Raw genomic sequence first — 18,658 nt, forward strand, 5'->3', positions numbered from 1 at the left:
TGAGCAGAAGTAGGAGTAGCAGAAACAAAGAAGCAGGAGGGCGAGAAAACGAAAGGAATGCAGATTGGGAAGCTGCCCAGTGCAGTGGTGCAGGAAAGCAGCAGAAGCGCAAAACTGCAAAACTGCAACTGCACCATCCGCCCCTCCTTCCCCCAAAGCCAGTCAAGCCAAGAGCTACCAACAGCTCAACCGTTGTCGTCAGTTTGCAGTTTTATCAATGGTTACAGTTGCGGTTACAGCTGCTACAGTTCCTGCTGGTTTAGTTCCCTCTATTTCTCCAACACAAGCGAAGGACCTTCTTTTCTGCCCTTGGAGGTAGCTACCTCGTAGAAGCACAGAAGGAAAGCTATATTTTTTCCTCGTCCCTGGCCTATTTTCCATCAATTCGGTTCAATACGAGGGCCAAGAATAATGTACTTACACGCATGACTTCCATTCAGATCGTTTTTAGACCTAAGCCCTGCGCCTGTCTGCCTCACTGTCTTCTTTGATTCTGCAACTGATCCTGTCATTAGCTATTGCTATTCTTAAGACAGCGGGACGGATCAAACAAACACCCGTCTCTATTCTTTATTCTCGTGCTACTACTACCCAAAGATCTGCCCGTAACAACACGCTGGTCCTCAATCAACTGAGGACTTCCATCGCGGATTCTGTTGCGTTGTTTTACCGTCGATTTGTTTTTCTGGCTGCCGATCTCAAAGCTATGGAGTCGGCGGCCTGGTGGCGCTTGTAAAACGCCCCGTCTTGAACTACTATACATCAGCCCAAAAGAACAAAACCTGCACAAAAAGGGCAGTGCTTCTTCTAGTCAGGGGTGGTGCTTGAACCTATAAGGATGGCTCAAGTCAGGAACAGCACAAACAAAACAGATAGAGATTGGCGTTGGGTTGCAACTCCAACCTATGCTATCCATGTGCTTACAACTGCGCGTATCGTACAGTATGTTGTTCGCACATATCGCAGCAAAGGAAACTGCCTCTCTACCTCTTTGGGAACAGCACACCTATGCTGTTATCCTGTGCAGCTAGATCAACATGCATGGAGATACATCTTTGAAACTCTAGGGGGCCATTGCCCAGTCAGAGCCAGCTGCAATCAGACCTAGTCGTCCAGAAACAGAAACAGGGAAGTACAAAAAAAGAAGAAAGAAACGCAGTTCAACCCATCGTCACCAAACAAGAATGGGCCGTAGGGCTGCAGAAGCTATGGCCTTTGTTGAATGGGTTGGTTTTAGACATGTGACCTGTTAACCTACGGCCTTCTCTCCCAAGTCTCAGGCATGGTTTTCCCTATTCTATTTCTCTTGCCGAGGCAGCCCTCACTCAAGCAAAATTAACTATTTTTTCTCGTCAACATCTCACTCGCATTGTTTGCTCTGCTTGTCTTGTAAACTCAGGCTCAGCCACACTACTGTCTTGTTCCCTCCCTGCCCGTTGTCATTGGTGTTTCCCATAATCCTTGTTATGTTCGCCTTGCTTCTTTTCTGTTGTGTTTCAGACTTGCAGAGGACAAGGGGTCTTAGCTATTTCTTATCCCTGGTCCTTCTTTTGGGCCTATTCCTCCTAGTTTCCTTCTTCCTTCACGGTTAGTAGGTTGGGGGCCAAGGCAAAGGTTGTGATCAAGTCACGGAAAACTCTTATAGATAGAGGAAAGGAGAGATGAACGAACGTAGGTGTCTGTGTCTGTATTGCCGACAGCTGTCAGCAGATGACCGATTGCTTAAGCATCTCATCACGTGGTGTAGCTAACCCACCAATATTTAGACTGCTAGGGTCTTCCTTATCGCCTCATCTTCCCTGCATCCTTATCGATAAACTAAATCCCCCAGCCTTTGGCCTTGGCCGCAAACCGACTGAGCCTAATGACAGCGCAGCTTGGTCTTTTCTTCATACTTTCTGTCTTCATTTTCAACGCAGCTTTCTGTTTTGCTCACAATCAACGTATGCTGTTGAAATAGTCCTTGAAAATGTCCGAACGGAGAAAATTGGAAAGCATTGTTGTTGACATATTGCTAATTGCCGGCTTAGTAAGTCGTTTTCGTCATCCAAGCCCTTCCCTTCCCCCCCCCCCCCCAAATTATCTGGGTGTATGCAGGTTCTAGCAACATGTGACTGTGGACTGTGACTGCGACTGACCTCTTTTTTTCCTTTTACTGCGTACTTGTATAGGTCGCAACCGGTGCCTATGCCTTCCGGCAAATACTCTCAACAGTTATCACCGATCCCGACAAGGAAAAGCACGAACAGGCTCGACAGCGCGCTGAAGCCCATCTACAGCGCCTACAAAAGAACAAGAATAAGAACGGCGGTAGCAATGCCGGCTCAGATTCCCGCAGCGGTGCCGATGGCGATGGCGATATGAAGCGCTTCCGTGTCGAAGACCTAGCCCTAAATGAGTACGAGAATGTGATTGCACTTGACGTGGTATCACCGGATGACATACCAGTTGGCTTTGTTGGTATGTTTGAGCGTAGATAAAGGGGCCGCTGCTCTCAGATTTCTTTTTTCTTCACCGCCACTAACATATTGCTTCAGACATTGGCGGCCTAGATGACATCATCGAAGAGCTCAAGGAATCCGTCATTTACCCATTGACTATGCCAAAGTTATATTCACATGCTGGGCCTCTACTCTCAGCCCCATCCGGTGTTCTTCTCTACGGTCCGCCAGGCTGCGGCAAGACGATGTTGGCCAAGGCTCTGGCCAAGGAGTCTGGTGCCTCTTTTATCAATCTACACATCTCAACGTTGACCGAAAAGTGGTATGGCGATTCCAACAAGCTGGTGCGCGCTGTTTTTTCACTCGCGCGCAAGATGCAGCCAGCTATTATTTTCATTGACGAGATTGACGCCGTGTTACGGACGCGCGCCAGTAGTGATCACGAAGCCAGCGGCATGGTCAAAGCCGAGTAAGTCACCCTACGGTTCCCTCCTCTCTTCATTTACTATGTCCGTACGCGAATAGCAATAACCCAAGACTGCCAATTAACTTTCTTGCTCTCTAGATTCATGGCTCTTTGGGATGGACTTGTATCAGCTAGCTCAAATGGCCAACCGGCACGCATAGTCGTACTAGGCGCCACTAACCGCATGCACGACATCGACGAAGCTATCTTGCGCCGCATGCCGAAGAAGTTCCCCGTTCCTTTGCCAGCCAAAGACCAGCGTTGGCGCATTCTCGAACTCATCCTAACGAACACCAAGATCGATGAGGAAGCCTTTAGCATGGACTATCTAGTCAAAGTGACGGCCGGCATGTCTGGCAGTGACATCAAGGAAGCATGTCGCGATGCAGCCATGGTCCCCGTCCGCGAATTTCTCCGCAATAACAAAATGGCATTATCGGCTGGGGCAGAAATCGACCCATCAAATATTCGCGGCTTGCGCACCGAGGACTTTTTTGGGCGCAAAGGTGGTGGCCAGATTCTCATGAATAACCATGCAATGGAAATGGAGAAGATTCGAAAAGCAATGAAAAGCGCCAGTCTCGCTTCTAAACCTGCTGCGCCAGAGACAGTGGTTACAGGTCATTCGTCAGAATATGAGGATGTAGATGAGCTAGAGCCTGAGCCTGTATCATAGAAGAGAGAGATAGGAAGAGGGGGGCGACTAAGGGAAAGCCAGCAGTTTGGAAGATGGGCAGGCCTTCTTCATATTAATGGAGCCGGGACTGGTCCGGCGAATCGAATATCACGCAGGCCAAAACCCCTGCGGTGTCAGTACGTGAGAACGAATCAGTTACAAATGTTAGGGTTATATAACTAGGGTTTTGGTCAATGATCATCCAAGTCTACAAATGACGTGCTTCGAGGGGAAATAAAAGTAGTGGGACCAGCGTTGGGCTGGTTTGGACTAGGTATGTTGCGTGCTTGTATTAATGGGACTTTACGAGAGGTTGGGAAAAAGAGGAGCTAAAAAGGAGTGTTGAAGCAGAGAAGAAGCTATGATGTATTTTTGAGAGAGATAATTGGTGTTTATAGATCTTTAGATAACACAGAGTATGTTTAGAAAACGAGCGAGGTCTACAAGTAATATCTATAGTGCACCGCTATAATAGAACTGTCATAATTATAGGAATGCCCATTTGGCCAGGCCAACTCATCCAGGGACAAACACGCATAAAACTGTCAGGAGACAAGGTGAGCGGGGACATAGCTATAAGGAAAGGGCAGTTACCCAGGGAAGACAGGACAAAGAGTCAAGCTTCTGTGTGTGACTACTGCATTTTCCTGTATGATTCACACAAGGCTGCTGTTGAAAACGCAACGCAAATGCATTCCTTCCTTCTCCTCCGTTCTCCTTTCATTGGCTCCTTCCGACCTTGGTCCCAAAAGTTTGTCTAAAAGCCAACTTGGGGCAGGTGGGTTGGGGCAGGGTGACGCACCGCACCTTCTAGATTTGAAGGCAAACTACGGCATTCTTTTTTGAGGAACCTGGACCTAGACAAGGCCGTCTCTTCTTTTCCTTTGCTCCTATTCATTGTGACTTGGAACTGTGTTCTTATTGCCACTATCTGTGCGCATTTGAATTCTTGATCTATTCTTGTGGTATTTAGCATTTTCCACGTTGAAAATTTTTGTCTGTTGAATCTCGATCAATTCTTTACTCCCCTCACTTCTTATCCCCCCTCCCCCCACACTATCCAACGCACCATGTCGTCTTCTGTTGTTGAGGACTCTAAGGCCCTCAAGCTCGACGCAGCTGATGTCCTGCCGCCGTCTCCCGCACCTTCCAGCCCGCTTAATGGCCGCCTTCGCTATAACATTGAGACGGAACTCGTGTACACTGATAGCCGGGATCAATACGGGGCTTCCAGTGTACCCATCTACCAGACTGCTACCTTTAAGCAGGTAACTGCTACTGGTGGCCAGCAGGAATATGACTACACACGATCGGGAAACCCAACACGCACCCACCTGGAGCGTCACCTGGCCAAGATCATGAACGCCAGCCGCGTGCTGGCTGTCGGCTCTGGCATGGGCGCACTGGATGTGATTACGCGCATGCTGCGGCCTGGCGACGAAGTTATTACTGGGGACGATCTGTACGGCGGCACGCACCGCCTGCTAACGTACATGAAAAACAACCAGGGTATTATCGTGCATCACGTTGATACCACGGCTGTTGAGTCAGTCGGCAAACTAGTTACTGAAAAAACAGCCATGGTTTTACTGGAGACGCCTACTAACCCACTAATCAAGATTGTCGACATTCCGTCTATTGCTCGCTTGGTACACGAGGCTAATCAAAAGGCCCTAGTGGTTGTCGATAACACCATGCTGTCTCCTATGCTGTCCAATCCATTGGACCTCGGTGCCGATATTGTCTACGAGTCGGGAACCAAGTATCTCTCGGGCCACCACGACATCATGGCTGGAGTGATTGCCGTCAATGACACAGCTCTTGGCGACAAGATGTTCTTCACTATTAACTCAACTGGTTGTGGCCTGTCGCCTAACGACTCGTTCTTGCTGATGCGCGGCGTCAAGACGCTGGCTATCCGCATGGAGCGGCAGCAGGCCAATGCACAGAAGATTGCCGAGTTCCTTGAGAACCACGGCTTTCGTGTGCGCTACCCCGGGCTGAAGAGCCACCCGCAGTATGACCTGCACTGGAGCATGGCGCGCGGAGCCGGCGCTGTATTGGCTTTTGAGACTGGTGATGCAGCGGTCTCGGAGCGCATTGTTGAGGCGGCAAGGCTATGGGGAATTAGCGTATCGTTTGGCTGTGTTAATAGTTTGATTAGCATGCCTTGCCAGATGAGCCATGCCAGCATTGACGCCAAAACGCGGGCCGAGAGACAGATGCCTGAGGACATTATCCGACTGTGTGTGGGCATTGAAAACGCCCAAGACCTGATTGAGGATCTGTCGCGTGCGGTAAGGCTGACATCTAGTTTCTGATTATTCCATCCTGTTATGATGACCAATCTACTAACTTGCTGTTTCTATAGCTGGTCCAAGCTGGTGCGGTCACTGTGAAACCTAGTGGCTTTGCAGCTTCAACGCCAATTACAACCGCTACACCAATCTAAGACTCCTCTGATCGTCATAGATATCACACAGTCACCGTGGCCTTCCTTTCCCCCTGGTTTCTAACCCGCATCCTGTATCGACTTTCCTTCTTCTCTGCTATTGTCATCTTTCCTTTTGCACCTTTTTCTACTCTTCAAAGCCTTTTCTTTTTCGCTCACGTGCGTGAAGATGCCTTTTCACATAAACGTTTTGGTGTCTTAACAAGGAGAGATACAGAACACTCACTGAAACGTCGAGCATAATTTAAAAATCAAAAATTACCTTTCTTTCTAACATATTGACTTTTTCTGGTTGGTTGTTTTCTATCAAAGCGTGCAGGTTTTCTATGTGATGTTGTTTCCTGTATAGGATGCCGTTGATGGCAACTTGCGGTGGGATAATGTATATATGCTAACTATGAACTAACTAGGGCCAACCCAGAAAGAAGAAAACACAGGCAAGCGGGTATGCGAAGAACAAGCCAGAGACCAGGCAGACAAAAATAAAACAAGCAAAAAATCAAATACACGCTTAGTCCGTTGGTTTAAAAATCAAAGCGTTCGGGCCATACGGCTGGCGCAACTAATGACCACGCGTACATGCCGTAGCACACCCATGCGCTAACAATCTTGACCCAGCTGGCAGCATACGTGCGGCCAACAGTAGCAAAATCACCATTCTTGGTGTCATCCTGCCAGTTCATGGTCAGCAATGTAGCTACCCAGCACGTAGCCAGGAAGAAGATGATGTGAAAGCCTGCATAGTTGTACTTGGTTGATGTGCGCTCATCGTCACGAACACCTGACGGGCCAGAGCCGCCAACCGAGGTGTCACTCAAGTCATCGTCGTCATCATCGGACAGTAGCGCTGAGGCCGGAAGACTACCCTGCTCGACAGCTAGGCGCAGGGCGTTGGCACGCATTTCACGGCGGACTGATGGCTGGCTGGTTACTACCATGTCGTGCTCGTCATCAGACAAGCGAATGGCACCACTGCTACCAGAGCTGCCAAAGCCTAGACTCTGCGTAGCAGCACGCGTAGTGGTGTAGGCTACGGTGAGCATAGTTACGATAGCACCGATGACAACAGAAGTAGTGCGGGTGCCCTGGGCACGGACAAGTGGGTTGCAGTGCTTGTCATCAGGTTCCATGGACACGGCGGACATGGTAAGATAGGTGCAGTAGACGGCGACCATAGCAGATTGAGCGAGACCAGCGCGGGGGTTATACTCCTGCACGACTGGATGCACAGATACGAAAGACACAATCAGCCAAAGCAGCAAGTTAATGGTGATGGCCGCCTGGTTCATGGAGCAATCGCCCCGGGCAAAGAAGATGTACTGTACGATGGTCATGGCTAGCGAGGCAACGTACATGCCGAGTGTCGAGCCAATAAGTACAGTGCGCCACAGGCGAGAGCCGGTTTGGTCAACCTGCTCGACGCAGTACTCGGCCCAGTTGTGTGCCAGGTCAATGAGCAGCACAAGGCCGAGGATCAAGAACAGCATACCACCAACCATTGCCACATAGTTACCCCAGAATATGAAAAAGGTATCAGGGATCAGAAACGAGACGACGATGAAGAGCAGCCATAGGAGAATCTTGGGACCCCAGAAGGCGTTTTGCAACACGGCTCGCGGCTGCTTGGACGAAGTCACGCCGAAGAGGAGACCGCAGAGAATCAAATGGAAGATTCCAAGCGAAAAGGAAACGCGATGGGCTGCGAGCCAGCCATGGCATTGGCCGTTTGGACAGGTGATGGTGACATAGTCGAAGGTAACATGCTGAAGTTTTTCAATGGCCCAAGGTGTAAGCATGATCCAGGCCAGGATGGAATTAATGAGAAGAATCATGGCATAGGCTATGCGGGTAGCGATACTATAAAGATAGATGGGATGTTAGAGGGCAAAGGTTCTGGGAAGGGCGGATAGGACGAGATAAAAGCTCACCTGTTACCGCATTTGCCAAAAGCACCACACACCATGGAACAGGTTGCGGCACCGCAGCAACTGCCCATGAAGGACATGAGCTAGAGAGAATTAGCTTCGGGCATCACGGTTTGTTTGATGAGAGAGACTCACAGTCCCCGCAGCTGGCAGTGCCATGAACGGAACCGACGCGACAGCGCCCATCTCAAGGAAAAAGAACAAACGACAAGTCTATAGAAATGGCTACAGGGCGGCAGAAGCAAAAGGAAACCAAACGTGAACAAGACAGAGCAACCAAGAAAGAGAGAAATGGCAAAACTAGGTGCGTATTTATTGAGTACAGAAATTTGCGCAATCGTGAGATGAGGAGAAGCAAGGTTTTAAGGTGAGGCACAGTAAAGCACAAGCGATGACGATGGGGGCAGGGAGGCTTAGGCAGAAGAGGAAAGAAGAGTTAAAGCTAAAGGCGCAGCAGGGAAACATTGGAACGTATCTTAAATATGGGTCCTGATGCTGAGTCAGCCAATAATGCCGGAAACAGCAGTCAGCACCGTCGGTTTGCTACTACTGTTATCTCTAGGGCCCCTGCTCGTTTGGGAGGGGGATTCGTTTAGCTAGCTCTGAGCCTGGATACGACTTGTTGACTTTGTGACCTTGAATTGAAGCAGCAGCTGACGACAAGCAACTGCGTCATCTGGTCTTTTTCACATATCCAACCCTATATTCGCTGTTTCCCTCTATTCCCTTCCAGCATTCAATCGCAATACCCAGTCTCTATTCTATCATATTCACTACTCAACCTTATATTTCATTCCCTCGCCTCTATGCTTCAATCCTCTCCTGAAACTCACTTCCCTCATTGTTTCGCCACTTTGCCGCCCTTTATGTGTCTCTTTTCACCGACAAAGTAAACCGCCTAAGTTTCAACTTTGCCTTCTTCTTTTCGCTCCTTTTCATTTCCTTCATCTCCCGCTCTTCCCCATTGCTCGCCTGTCTCCCCAACTAGCCATCCCTCGACTCGAACTTGCATCACCTAAACAAGGTGAAAAAACGCCTCAACGCTTGCACGCACAATGCGCGATCCTGCTGTGCACCGAGCGCGACTTGTCGCCAGCGCCGCTGCCACCATGATATCACTGGCCTGTGGTACTAACGTCAGTTCTCTCCTCCTTCTCTCCCGCCCTACCTAACTAAGCATGCTACCCTTAACATTGCCCTAGTCTAACATACATTCCCCCCTCTGCTTAGTACGTCTACTCTGGCTGGGCTCCACAGTTTGCCGATCGCCTAAAACTCTCCGTCACCCAGATCAATCTTATCGGAACATGCGGCAATCTAGGCATGTATGCCGTCGGCATACCAATCGGCATCTTCATTGACTCCCGCGGCCCCCGCCCCGCTGTATTGCTGGGTGCTGCCTGTTTGTTGGCTGGATACTACCCTCTACACAACGCCTACGATAGTGGAAGCGGCTCGCTATGGGCTCTGTGTCTGTACTCATTCCTGACGGGAGTGGGCGGGTGCATGGCTTTTGCAGCGGCTGTCAAGACGTCGGCTATCAACTGGCCACACCATAGGGGCACTGCGACTGCCTTTCCGCTAGCTGCCTTTGGGTTGAGTGCTTTCTTCTTTTCTCTTCTCAGCGCTGTTGTGGCTCCTGGTGATCCCAGCGGCTTTTTGTACCTCTTAGCTGTTGGCACTTTCGGCATGACAACCGTGGGGTTTTTCTTCCTTCGTATCTTTCCGCATCAAGCCTATCATCCTATAGACACAGGCAAGTCTGCCCCTAGCATCACAACTACACGTCAAGCATGGCCTAGCCTAGCATACTAATCCTCTTTCCTCTCATCTAGAGTCCCACGGTGCTCGTCATCGCTACGACGACACAGCCTTGCCTGGTATGTCGACCTCCAGTCCCGACGCCTCCCCCACCACTCCCATTTCCGGGGGCGTGACTCCCCTCCTTTCGCGCTCAGATCTAGACATCTCTCTCGATTCTACGTCATCATCCAATAACGACGGCGCAGCCCACAGTGCAAGCTGCAGTGAAGGGGATGGCGATGACAACGACGACGACGACGACAATGGCGGTAGCAACACAAGCGGCGCAAATCATCACCGCAATTCTGAGACGGCATCGCTCATCTCACAGTCCTCGGAAGTCTCGTCGTTCCCGGGCGAAATTCTAGTGCAGAACAACGTTGACATGGGCCGGTCTCATCGTGTAGATATTCGAGGGCTCCAACTACTGTACCAACCTGAGTTCTGGCAATTATTTGTCATTCTAGGGCTACTCGCTGGAATTGGCCTGATGACTATCAAGTAAGCTGACTCTAGTACTCCTAAGACGGATGAAGAGGAAAATAGAGACTAATACTATGTACGTGCACCCAGCAACATCGGCCATGACGTCATATCCCTCTGGCGTGCCTACGACGATTCGGTGGACCATTCATTTCTTGTCACCCGCCAGCAACTTCATGTATCTATCTTGTCGATATGTAGCTTTACGGGCCGTCTTCTCTCTGGTAAGAACAGTCCTGCTCATTCTTTCCCGTACCCCCATCCCCGCTGACCTGTCGTCTAACTCGCCTCTTTTTCTCTCCCTTCCCTATTCAGGTGTCGGCTCCGACTTCCTCGTCAAAGTTCTCAATGCCAGTCGCAACTGGTGTCTTGTGGTAGCCAGTGTTGTCTTTTCGCTCGCACAGCTCAGCGCACTATACATAAGCAACCCGCATCTACTAGGCCTCGTCTCGGGCCTCTCAGGCCTTGGCTACGGCTTTCTCTTTGGTGTTTATCCGTCCATTGTGGCTGAGAGTTTTGGTATCCACGGACTCAGCCAAAACTGGGGCGTCATGACGCTTGCGCCTGTGGCCTCGGGCAATGTATTCAATATGTTCTACGGCATGGTTTACGACGCACATAGTGCACGTGAAGATGATGGCTTGAATGTCTGTGCCGAAGGACTGTCATGCTACCGCGACGCGTACAAGCTAACACTTGTGGCGTGTGTCATAGGCTTAGTGCTCACAACACTGGTAATTCGACAGGAACACAGGATGGGCGGCAAGGAATCCAAGGGCCGAACGGTAGAATAGAACGAGGTTTCCGGCTTCTTTATTGTTTTGGCGTTTTGATGTGTTTTTTGTTTTGTTTTCGTCACTAGTATCACCCTTTTCTCAGGACTTCTTTTAACTTGATAAAATCAGAATCAAGACAAAAACTTCAAGAATCTTTCGGAAACGACAAGGGAAAGGCTCAGGTGTTAAACCGGCGAGACTGGAACTAACCCTCTCCTCGTCTCTTCACTAGAATATAAAACGTGAATGGATATACATATTATCAAGGATATGGCAATAGAATAGAATATAGCAACAAAGAGGAGAAAAGACTGCGGGAACAAACTCCACAGACTACGCAGGACAGAATAAGGGCAGAGCAAGGAAGGCTATGGAGAATAACGAGAACAAAACAGCCGCCCCCAACGGTACACAGGAGGTATTAGAAGAGAGGCGTGTAGAAAAGAGTATGCATGAGGGAAAAGGAGAAGACGTAGACTGGGAAAAAGGGAAAAGAGCCCGGAATATCAGAGGGGCTAGGCCGATTTGCTAACGCCAAAAGCTGAGGACAAGGAAAGATATAATGAGTCGTAATCGTTGAGAAACGAGGGGGAAAAAGACAAAGAATATAGAATATAAAATAGGATAAGAAGGAAATGACATAAAAGAAAGGGAACCGCAATAAGAGAAACGGAAACAGAAACAGAAACAATTATTACGGCGTCTTGCCCCGTTTACGACTCCCGCTTCTGCTTCCACTCGCATTCCCACCACCACAACTGCCAATGCCACTTCCTGCCCCGCTATCAAAGGCCGCAGCCATATTTGACAATGGTACCGAATCTGAAAAGTATGTCACAACTACCAGCCACAGACATATGATGTTGACGAGATAGTGCAGCAGGTAAGCATACGACACGCCATATACGGCAGCAAAAATGCCAGTGCCGGCAAAAAGCAAGCCGGTGATGATACGCTGCAGGTTGTTGCGCTGTGGGTTTGTGGCACGGGGTATCATGGCCATGGTGCGCAGCTGCTCCACAAGCAGCACAAAGCCAACGACCGAGAGCATGTTGTGGTTGGACGAAAAGGGCGTCAGCCAGTAGTGCACCATGAGGTTGCGTGCCCATACCACAAACACGGGTAGGTTTATGGGTAGTACCCACAACATCAACAGAAGGATGGTGTGGCAGTAGTTGTGGAAGTTGGCGCTGCTTGATCCAGTCGGTGAGGGCGTGCTCTCCGATGCCTGACGCAGCGCCCGCACTGTTGTCGACAGCTGCACGATGCATGCCACCAAGTAGGCAAACTGGTAGGGGATAAATGTCCATACCAGAAACAGTGATACAGCAGTGACTGCCAACCGCGACCTGGGCGGTACCTCGGTGGGAAACAAAGGCAGTGTGGTCACTACTCGCATATACGCCAAGTTTAAAAGCCGTGTGAGCAATAAAGTCACATAGTGCAGAGCAACGCAAACGCCAATGCATATAACGCCAATCAGCGGAATCAAGTACCAAAAAAACAAGTCCGATGTGCCAATCAACAAATCAATACGGTTTGAGCTTAGCATCGGTGCCAGAGTTCCGTTGTGGCTCTGCCAGGCACTTGAGTCCGAAGACATAATAGCAGGAGCTTCATCCCCATGGAAAAGCCATAAAAGCCCAAAGCATGTTGCCAGAAGCCAAGGCAGTCGGCTTCTAAAGCACATGTCCAAGGCTTGGAGGAAGGTGACAAACTCGCCCGTATCGTTGTAGATGCTGAACTGGCACATCATTGTCAATGCCACAATAGCCAGCGGCACTGCCGCAAACACTGTGCGGTAGCGCATATACATCTGGCCCAGACTGCCAAGCACGTCCAACTGAATATCCACTCTCACCTGACTAGCACAAGTCGGATCAACCCACAGCTGCAAGCTTAGGCCAGCAGCAACAGGGCTACGGCTAGTCAGAGAGGAAACGTAAGGCGATTGGCCATGAAGATGAATGTCCATCTTGTGAGCATTCACGTGGAACTTGGACTCGTAGGGTTGGGTGGTGTACTGGCGAACCAATGGGGCGAAAAGAGGGTCATGTTCCTGCTTACCGCACTTAGGGCCAGTAATCTCAGCCCTGAAAGCCAAAAGACCGGAATATATGGCCGGTATCTTGATCTCACTGACCATAGGTCGAGTAGCTGGGAGGTAAGCCGTAACCCCAAACATGGCAAGTCGGCCTATACTGACATCCTTGATTCGGATAGACTTGGAGTCATCGGTGAATTCAGCCAACACCAGATTGCGGCTTGGCGACGAGGTCTTGTCAACGACGGCAATGAATTGGTGTTCTGAAAGAGCGTCTAAATAATATTCCAAGTACGAGAACATAGGCTGTGCATTGTCATAGTCCAAGTAGAACGGCTGATGCAGGTCTTTGGTAGAAGCAGGCAGAAGAACAACGTCCGGTGTAGCGCTTCTACAGGCCAGCCTTGTGGACCCCTGGGCACCACCAGAAAGATCAATGGTCCAGGTGAAGATAGGTCCGGTATGGCCAGGTTGTATGGGATGGACGCTACATAGGAATACTTCGAGTTTTCCATGTTCGCCAGGACTATCCAGTTTCGCATCCGTCATAAAGTTGAACCGGGATCCACGAGCCGACAAATGTGTGGGGACAGGCAGAAGCCAGGCACGAGGTTCAGAAGTAGTGCCAAGATTGCGCACAACGAGACGCTCTTCGGGAGAAGAAATAAAAGTTGAGTTGTCACCGATGGTCAAAAGAGTGGTAGGCTCTCGGGAAGGTGCCTGCTTCTCAGCGTCGTGTTCCATTCCCGTCAAGAACCACTTGCGAAAAACACGCATACGTTCAGCCCTCGGCTTGGTCTGAGAGGCTCTGTGAACATCAACAACTTCGTACAATGCCTTAGTGACAACCTTACGGAACTGGTCGCACCACAAAATAGCTTGGTGATCCATGCTTGTCCAAACAGTCGGTATACCAGTGGTAAAGACAGTGAACCCATGAGTCTCTGGCACCAGTGTTTCAATGCTAGAATAGTCAGACGGCACAACAGTGTCAAGGCTACCACCAGCTACAGACACCAAGGTGACGTGCCACAAAGGGTTGTCAATGGCCCATTTCTGTGAGTATGCCCAGCGCCAGTAGGCATTCATATCATCATAAACCGATACAATGTTGCCATCAAATGAGACGGGCGGTTGTGAATGGGGAGCTGCCATGGTCAGGATAGTATTGATAGAATTGTATTGGTAGTTTGGGCGCAAAAGCATTGTGCGGGCAACGACGCCACCCATCGAGTGGCCAAGGATGACGACTGAGGTGGGGTCAGGTAGCTCCTTGTCTCTGGCGTTAAGGGAAGGGTCCATGTAAAGCGAGAGAATAAATCGAATGGCTTCATTGAGATACTCTGCCTGGTCAAGCAATGTCTGGCCATGGAAAGCGGTGAAGTCCTCATTGAAATCGACCGTGAAAATGTCCAGTGGGCGGATTCCGCGCTTGGCAGCGTCCTCGTCATTTGCGATCACATCGTTGTAGTAGGTAGCAGCCTCTGCGGCGATAGGACGGACTTGCTTGTAGCTGCCCGCATTTCCGGGAATAAAGATAACAGGAGTGCCCTTGAGAATGGCCTGTGGCAGGGAGAGAAGAGGTTACCTCGTGTTAGTTTAGGGACGTCATATAAGAGAGAAGAAATAGTAGAAAAAAGAAAAAGGAAAAAACAAGAGGAAAAAAACATGAAATAGTAGCACATGGTATCATATTAAGCAACATGTGACAGTACATGATCGTGTAGCACGCACCCTGTTTTGGTCGTCTATCAGACCTTCGCGATAAAGATACAGGGAGTACTTGGTAGCAAAACGCGTGTGTTCGGTATCAAAGTCATCGAACTTAAAGTATCCTGGTCTCATGAACGACATTCGGCATCCTTTGGCGTCTAGTTGGCGAGTGGTGGTTGAATAAAGGATGGTAACCAAGATTGCAAGTCCCAAGCCAGATATCAGCATCATCAACTTGGTGATGGAGGCTGGGCCATGGAGGCGCAGCCGGGTGTTGGTGGACATGGGCAGGTTAAGAGGAGGCTGCGCTTGGCCGTCTGCCGCAAGCTTCTCGCTGCGATTGGGAGTCTTGGTGGGGGAGCGGCTGTCTACACCAGCGATGCTGGGCAACTTTTTAGTATGTGAATAGAGGTCGGGTAATGCTGCTGACGGACTCAGAGGCACAGTGGATGTGGTCGTCGACATTAGAGGGGCCAAAGCGGGCGAATGCTTCCCCGTACTAGAGAGAGCCAGAGAATCATCGGTGACAGATCGGTCAGAGTCTCTGTGCGTGTAATTAGCAGAGCGGCGGCTGCGAGTCGAGGACGGGCGAGCAGCAGTAGTAGTAATAGTGGTATCGGTGTTTGTAGTAGTGATGGCCGGGAGGTGGCTGTAATTCCGTTTCAAGGCGGGAGAGGAATTGTGTGTGGGATGGACAGCATTGGCATTGGAGGAAATAGCTACAGGTGTGATAGATATTATTCGAGCAGGCTTCGAGTATGTGTTTTGTTGGCTGCAGTCGCTTGTGATATTTGGTGCGGTGGCAGTGTCGCTGTCGCAAGTTTTGCTTTTGCTGGCGATGGTATTTAACTTGGTACTATGGCTGTCTGAGGGTGTCGATACTAGAGAAGTGGTCTCAATGGGATGTTTCCTATCGCCCTGCGACGACGATTCCGAGGGTGGTTTTTTCATGAGGGCCAATAACAAAAATATGGAATATAAAAAGGGGGCGGACAGGAACAAGAGAGGAAAATCGTCGCGCTGCAGAAGAGAAGCAAGCAATTAACAGCAACCGCTACAGCACATCCAAACAGGAGCGGTAGGGAGCAGCATAGAAGAAAAAGCAGTCGTTCTCTATATAAACCTGCCTTTCCAGAGACCTGGCAGCCAAGCAGGAAACAAGCGGGATAAAATGACTGAAGACTTCGGCCGGTCTTAGACGTAGCTATCTTCTCATGGAGCTATAATGAGGCTGGCTTTTCTTTAGTCTTTTCTTCAAGCAGCTTTAGTTAGTTGGCTCCTATGATTGACTCTATGGTGCCGGCTTCTCTGTTATAATGAAGAGCGTTCAACACGATCGCAGCAACTGTTTTCAAGAGAGCTTGCGATCGATTGGAAGCTTCGATTGACGGGTCAATGACTCTCTTGCAAGCTGTTGGCCGGCTCTCTTCGTCTCTATCGATTTCTCGGTCGTTATTGATTCTTTTTTTTTTCGGATTGTAGGATTTTTTGGCTTAGAATAAAAGATCAAAAATGTCTTTTTTTGGAGGAAAAAAGAGAGAAAAAGAAAAGGAGGAAAATTAAATTCCTTGGTTTTTCGTAGTCAAACAAACAGGAAAAAAGAAGTAATAAAAGAGGGAAAATTAGGGATTTCGTTTCTTCGTGCGAGAAAACCTAAGGGCAAGAAAAAATAGGAAAGAGAATGAAGAAGCAAAACAAGAAGGAAGATGATTAGAAAAACAGAAATGAAAATGGCAGAAAACAGCAAAGACGATCAGAAAAATGAAGGAGCAGACAAGACAATCTCAAGGTAGTAAGTACCAAGCAGTGGAAAACGGAAACAAACAAAAGAGGCAATTGCTTTGCCTCGCCTTCTTCTCTTGACTCCTTCATTCCTCCTTCCCTCCTAGCTATCAGTCAGTTCAGGCCAGAGCTCAATGGCCCTCATGCCCTCTCCTTGTCTTCTTGTCCCTCTCGTCCAGCCTTCACGCCTTCATGAATCACAAATCACAAATCACAAACGTCAATCTGTCGCTAGCCCAACAGAAAACTAGACAATACTAACCCAGCGGGAAGGCTAGCAAGAGGCAAGATCGATGCTTAGGGAGGTCATAGCCAACATCAACTTCTTCGCAAATACGATAAGGGCAATTTATCCCCCCCCCCCCCCCCCCCACCTCACCCTCGTCGACGAACCCCTTACCAGACAAATCTGGCCTTGGGGGCTGCTTCCTGGTTGTTTTTTGTCCCTGCTCTTGTTTGCTCCCACTCTGATGCATGCATCTCTTGCTCTGACTGCAAGCCAAGTGCAATAAAAGACTGGCAGGCAGTGCTCTCTAACGGTCAGCTCTATGACTTACATAAAATGAGTGCAGAATACAGCACACCATGTACCGTGTACCGCACACCCGTCTACATCAGACCCGTCCGCATCAGATCCCCAGAATCCCACTACATAAGCACCTTCATTTCACATTCCAGAACAGAAGAATGATGCATGTTGCTTACACGAGTTGAGTACATATATATAGCATGAACAGCCGCTGACCATTAGGGTCTGCATCTAGGGTTTATACACGTTGTTCTCCCCCCTGCACTCTCCCCCAACCAAAAAGTCCCTCGACCCATTGCATGGATTCGTTCGAAGCCAAGGCTCAGCTTTGCCGACCCGTTCTTGTCAACTTCTATTCTACCCGCAGCAAAACTTGCTTCTTGTCTGTCTGTGTCGCTGTCTGTCTGTCCCTCAGCCACTGGGAAGGCTCTCTTGTCAGCAGCCAATGGAACAATCCTTTCTTCCTGGTCCACTTTTAATCAGAGCTAACGCGCTGTTCCTCGCCATCCTCCTCTTTGCTCTCCCCAAGGCCCTGTACTCCCGAAAAAAACCCTGGCTCAACCCAACCCTAGAGAATGAGGCTTATTCCCAAACATGCACACACACACACACAACACACGCATGCACACCACGCATTCTCTCTATTTCTGATTTTCCCTATCTCGCCCATCTACATCGCCACTGCTCCCGTCTTGCCATCCAGTTCCTCTGTTAATCTGCTTCCCTAAATGAACCACCTGTTCCACGGGCCAAGTCAAGGGCCGTGATCAACCAATGCGTGGGGTCTTTGCACTAAGCGGACATCGGATAAATTCGAAGTGCTTGCGTGCCTTCTGACCCTAACGCAGTTATACGAGCAGGTATACTATTATGTAGCTAGTTATATCAGCCAGGTCATTGGCCAGTCTTCTATCGTGCATCCACGAGCTCAGCCAACCAATTGCTGGAAACTCCATGATGTCAAACAAATTGTCGATTGGATTGAATCACCTGTTCTTAGACCGATCTCCTTCTTTGTATACGCTCTGTCTCCAACAGGAAATCAAGAAACAAAAAAAAGGCCTAGATCCAGAACACAAGTCCTCAGCTACACCTGTAGAACTGCGCGACCTCTACACTACATGGCCTCAGACAAATATCATCTTTCGTACCAACTCTGTCTACTTTATTCTCTCGTTCTCTGGCTCCTTTTCCCATCCAAAGCCCCTGTTCGCTATGAACTTGCCGATTTCATAGGCTTCCGCCAATAGGACAGGATAATACAGAAACTACTGAGAGTCACACATGCACACAGAGAGAGAGAGAGTCATAGGAAGAGACACAACAAAACATTTCCCAATATCAGATACAGCAAAAGAAAACTTGACCGGAAACAAAGAGCACAAGCACGGAATAGAAAACAAAAGCGGAACAGAGAAATTAACTACAATTCTACCTGTCTGTAGTGCTATGCCATGGGCTTTCTGAACTGATTGATTGATACAGACAAGCCCAAGGTTCCACAACACCGTTACACCAGGTTCCATGTCGCATTTTCGCATGCTGCATTGCTGCATGTATACATATAT

General features: G+C 49.3%; 5 protein-coding genes across 5 annotated transcripts; 3 read left to right on the forward strand and 2 right to left on the reverse strand.

Annotated features, from left to right (window-relative positions):
- Positions 1-1,969: 1,969 nt before the first annotated feature.
- HOO65_040428 (Protein MSP1) lies at positions 1,970-3,583 on the forward strand (the record flags this gene model as incomplete). The annotated part of the gene is made up of 4 exons (XM_071002767.1): positions 1,970-2,029; positions 2,172-2,460; positions 2,538-2,910; positions 3,007-3,583. The coding sequence occupies 4 exons, from the start codon at positions 1,970-1,972 to the stop codon at positions 3,581-3,583; spliced, it is 1,299 nt and encodes a 432-aa protein (XP_070859271.1).
- A 1,070-nt stretch (positions 3,584-4,653) lies between these two features.
- HOO65_040429 (Cystathionine beta-lyase) lies at positions 4,654-6,035 on the forward strand (the record flags this gene model as incomplete). The annotated part of the gene is made up of 2 exons (XM_071002826.1): positions 4,654-5,880; positions 5,955-6,035. 2 exons carry the CDS (start codon positions 4,654-4,656, stop codon positions 6,033-6,035), a joined length of 1,308 nt encoding a protein of 435 aa, XP_070859272.1.
- A 524-nt stretch (positions 6,036-6,559) lies between these two features.
- Positions 6,560-8,146, reverse strand: HOO65_040430 (Membrane protein TMS1; the record flags this gene model as incomplete). Its single annotated transcript, XM_071002773.1, has 3 exons — positions 6,560-7,892; positions 7,964-8,043; positions 8,096-8,146. The coding sequence occupies 3 exons, from the start codon at positions 8,144-8,146 to the stop codon at positions 6,560-6,562; spliced, it is 1,464 nt and encodes a 487-aa protein (XP_070859273.1).
- An 869-nt stretch (positions 8,147-9,015) lies between these two features.
- Positions 9,016-11,040, forward strand: HOO65_040431 (putative membrane protein YMR155W; the record flags this gene model as incomplete). The annotated part of the gene is made up of 6 exons (XM_071002690.1): positions 9,016-9,096; positions 9,218-9,746; positions 9,796-10,264; positions 10,337-10,470; positions 10,562-10,949; positions 11,001-11,040. The coding sequence occupies 6 exons, from the start codon at positions 9,016-9,018 to the stop codon at positions 11,038-11,040; spliced, it is 1,641 nt and encodes a 546-aa protein (XP_070859274.1).
- A 676-nt stretch (positions 11,041-11,716) lies between these two features.
- HOO65_040432 (GPI inositol-deacylase) lies at positions 11,717-15,730 on the reverse strand (the record flags this gene model as incomplete). The annotated part of the gene is made up of 2 exons (XM_071002501.1): positions 11,717-14,629; positions 14,801-15,730. The coding sequence occupies 2 exons, from the start codon at positions 15,728-15,730 to the stop codon at positions 11,717-11,719; spliced, it is 3,843 nt and encodes a 1,280-aa protein (XP_070859275.1).
- Positions 15,731-18,658: the final 2,928 nt, after the last annotated feature.

Source organism: Ceratocystis lukuohia (assembly GCF_044167205.1).
Source record: "Ceratocystis lukuohia strain C4212 chromosome Unknown Supercontig4_pilon, whole genome shotgun sequence".
Taxonomy (NCBI): domain Eukaryota; kingdom Fungi; phylum Ascomycota; class Sordariomycetes; order Microascales; family Ceratocystidaceae; genus Ceratocystis; species Ceratocystis lukuohia.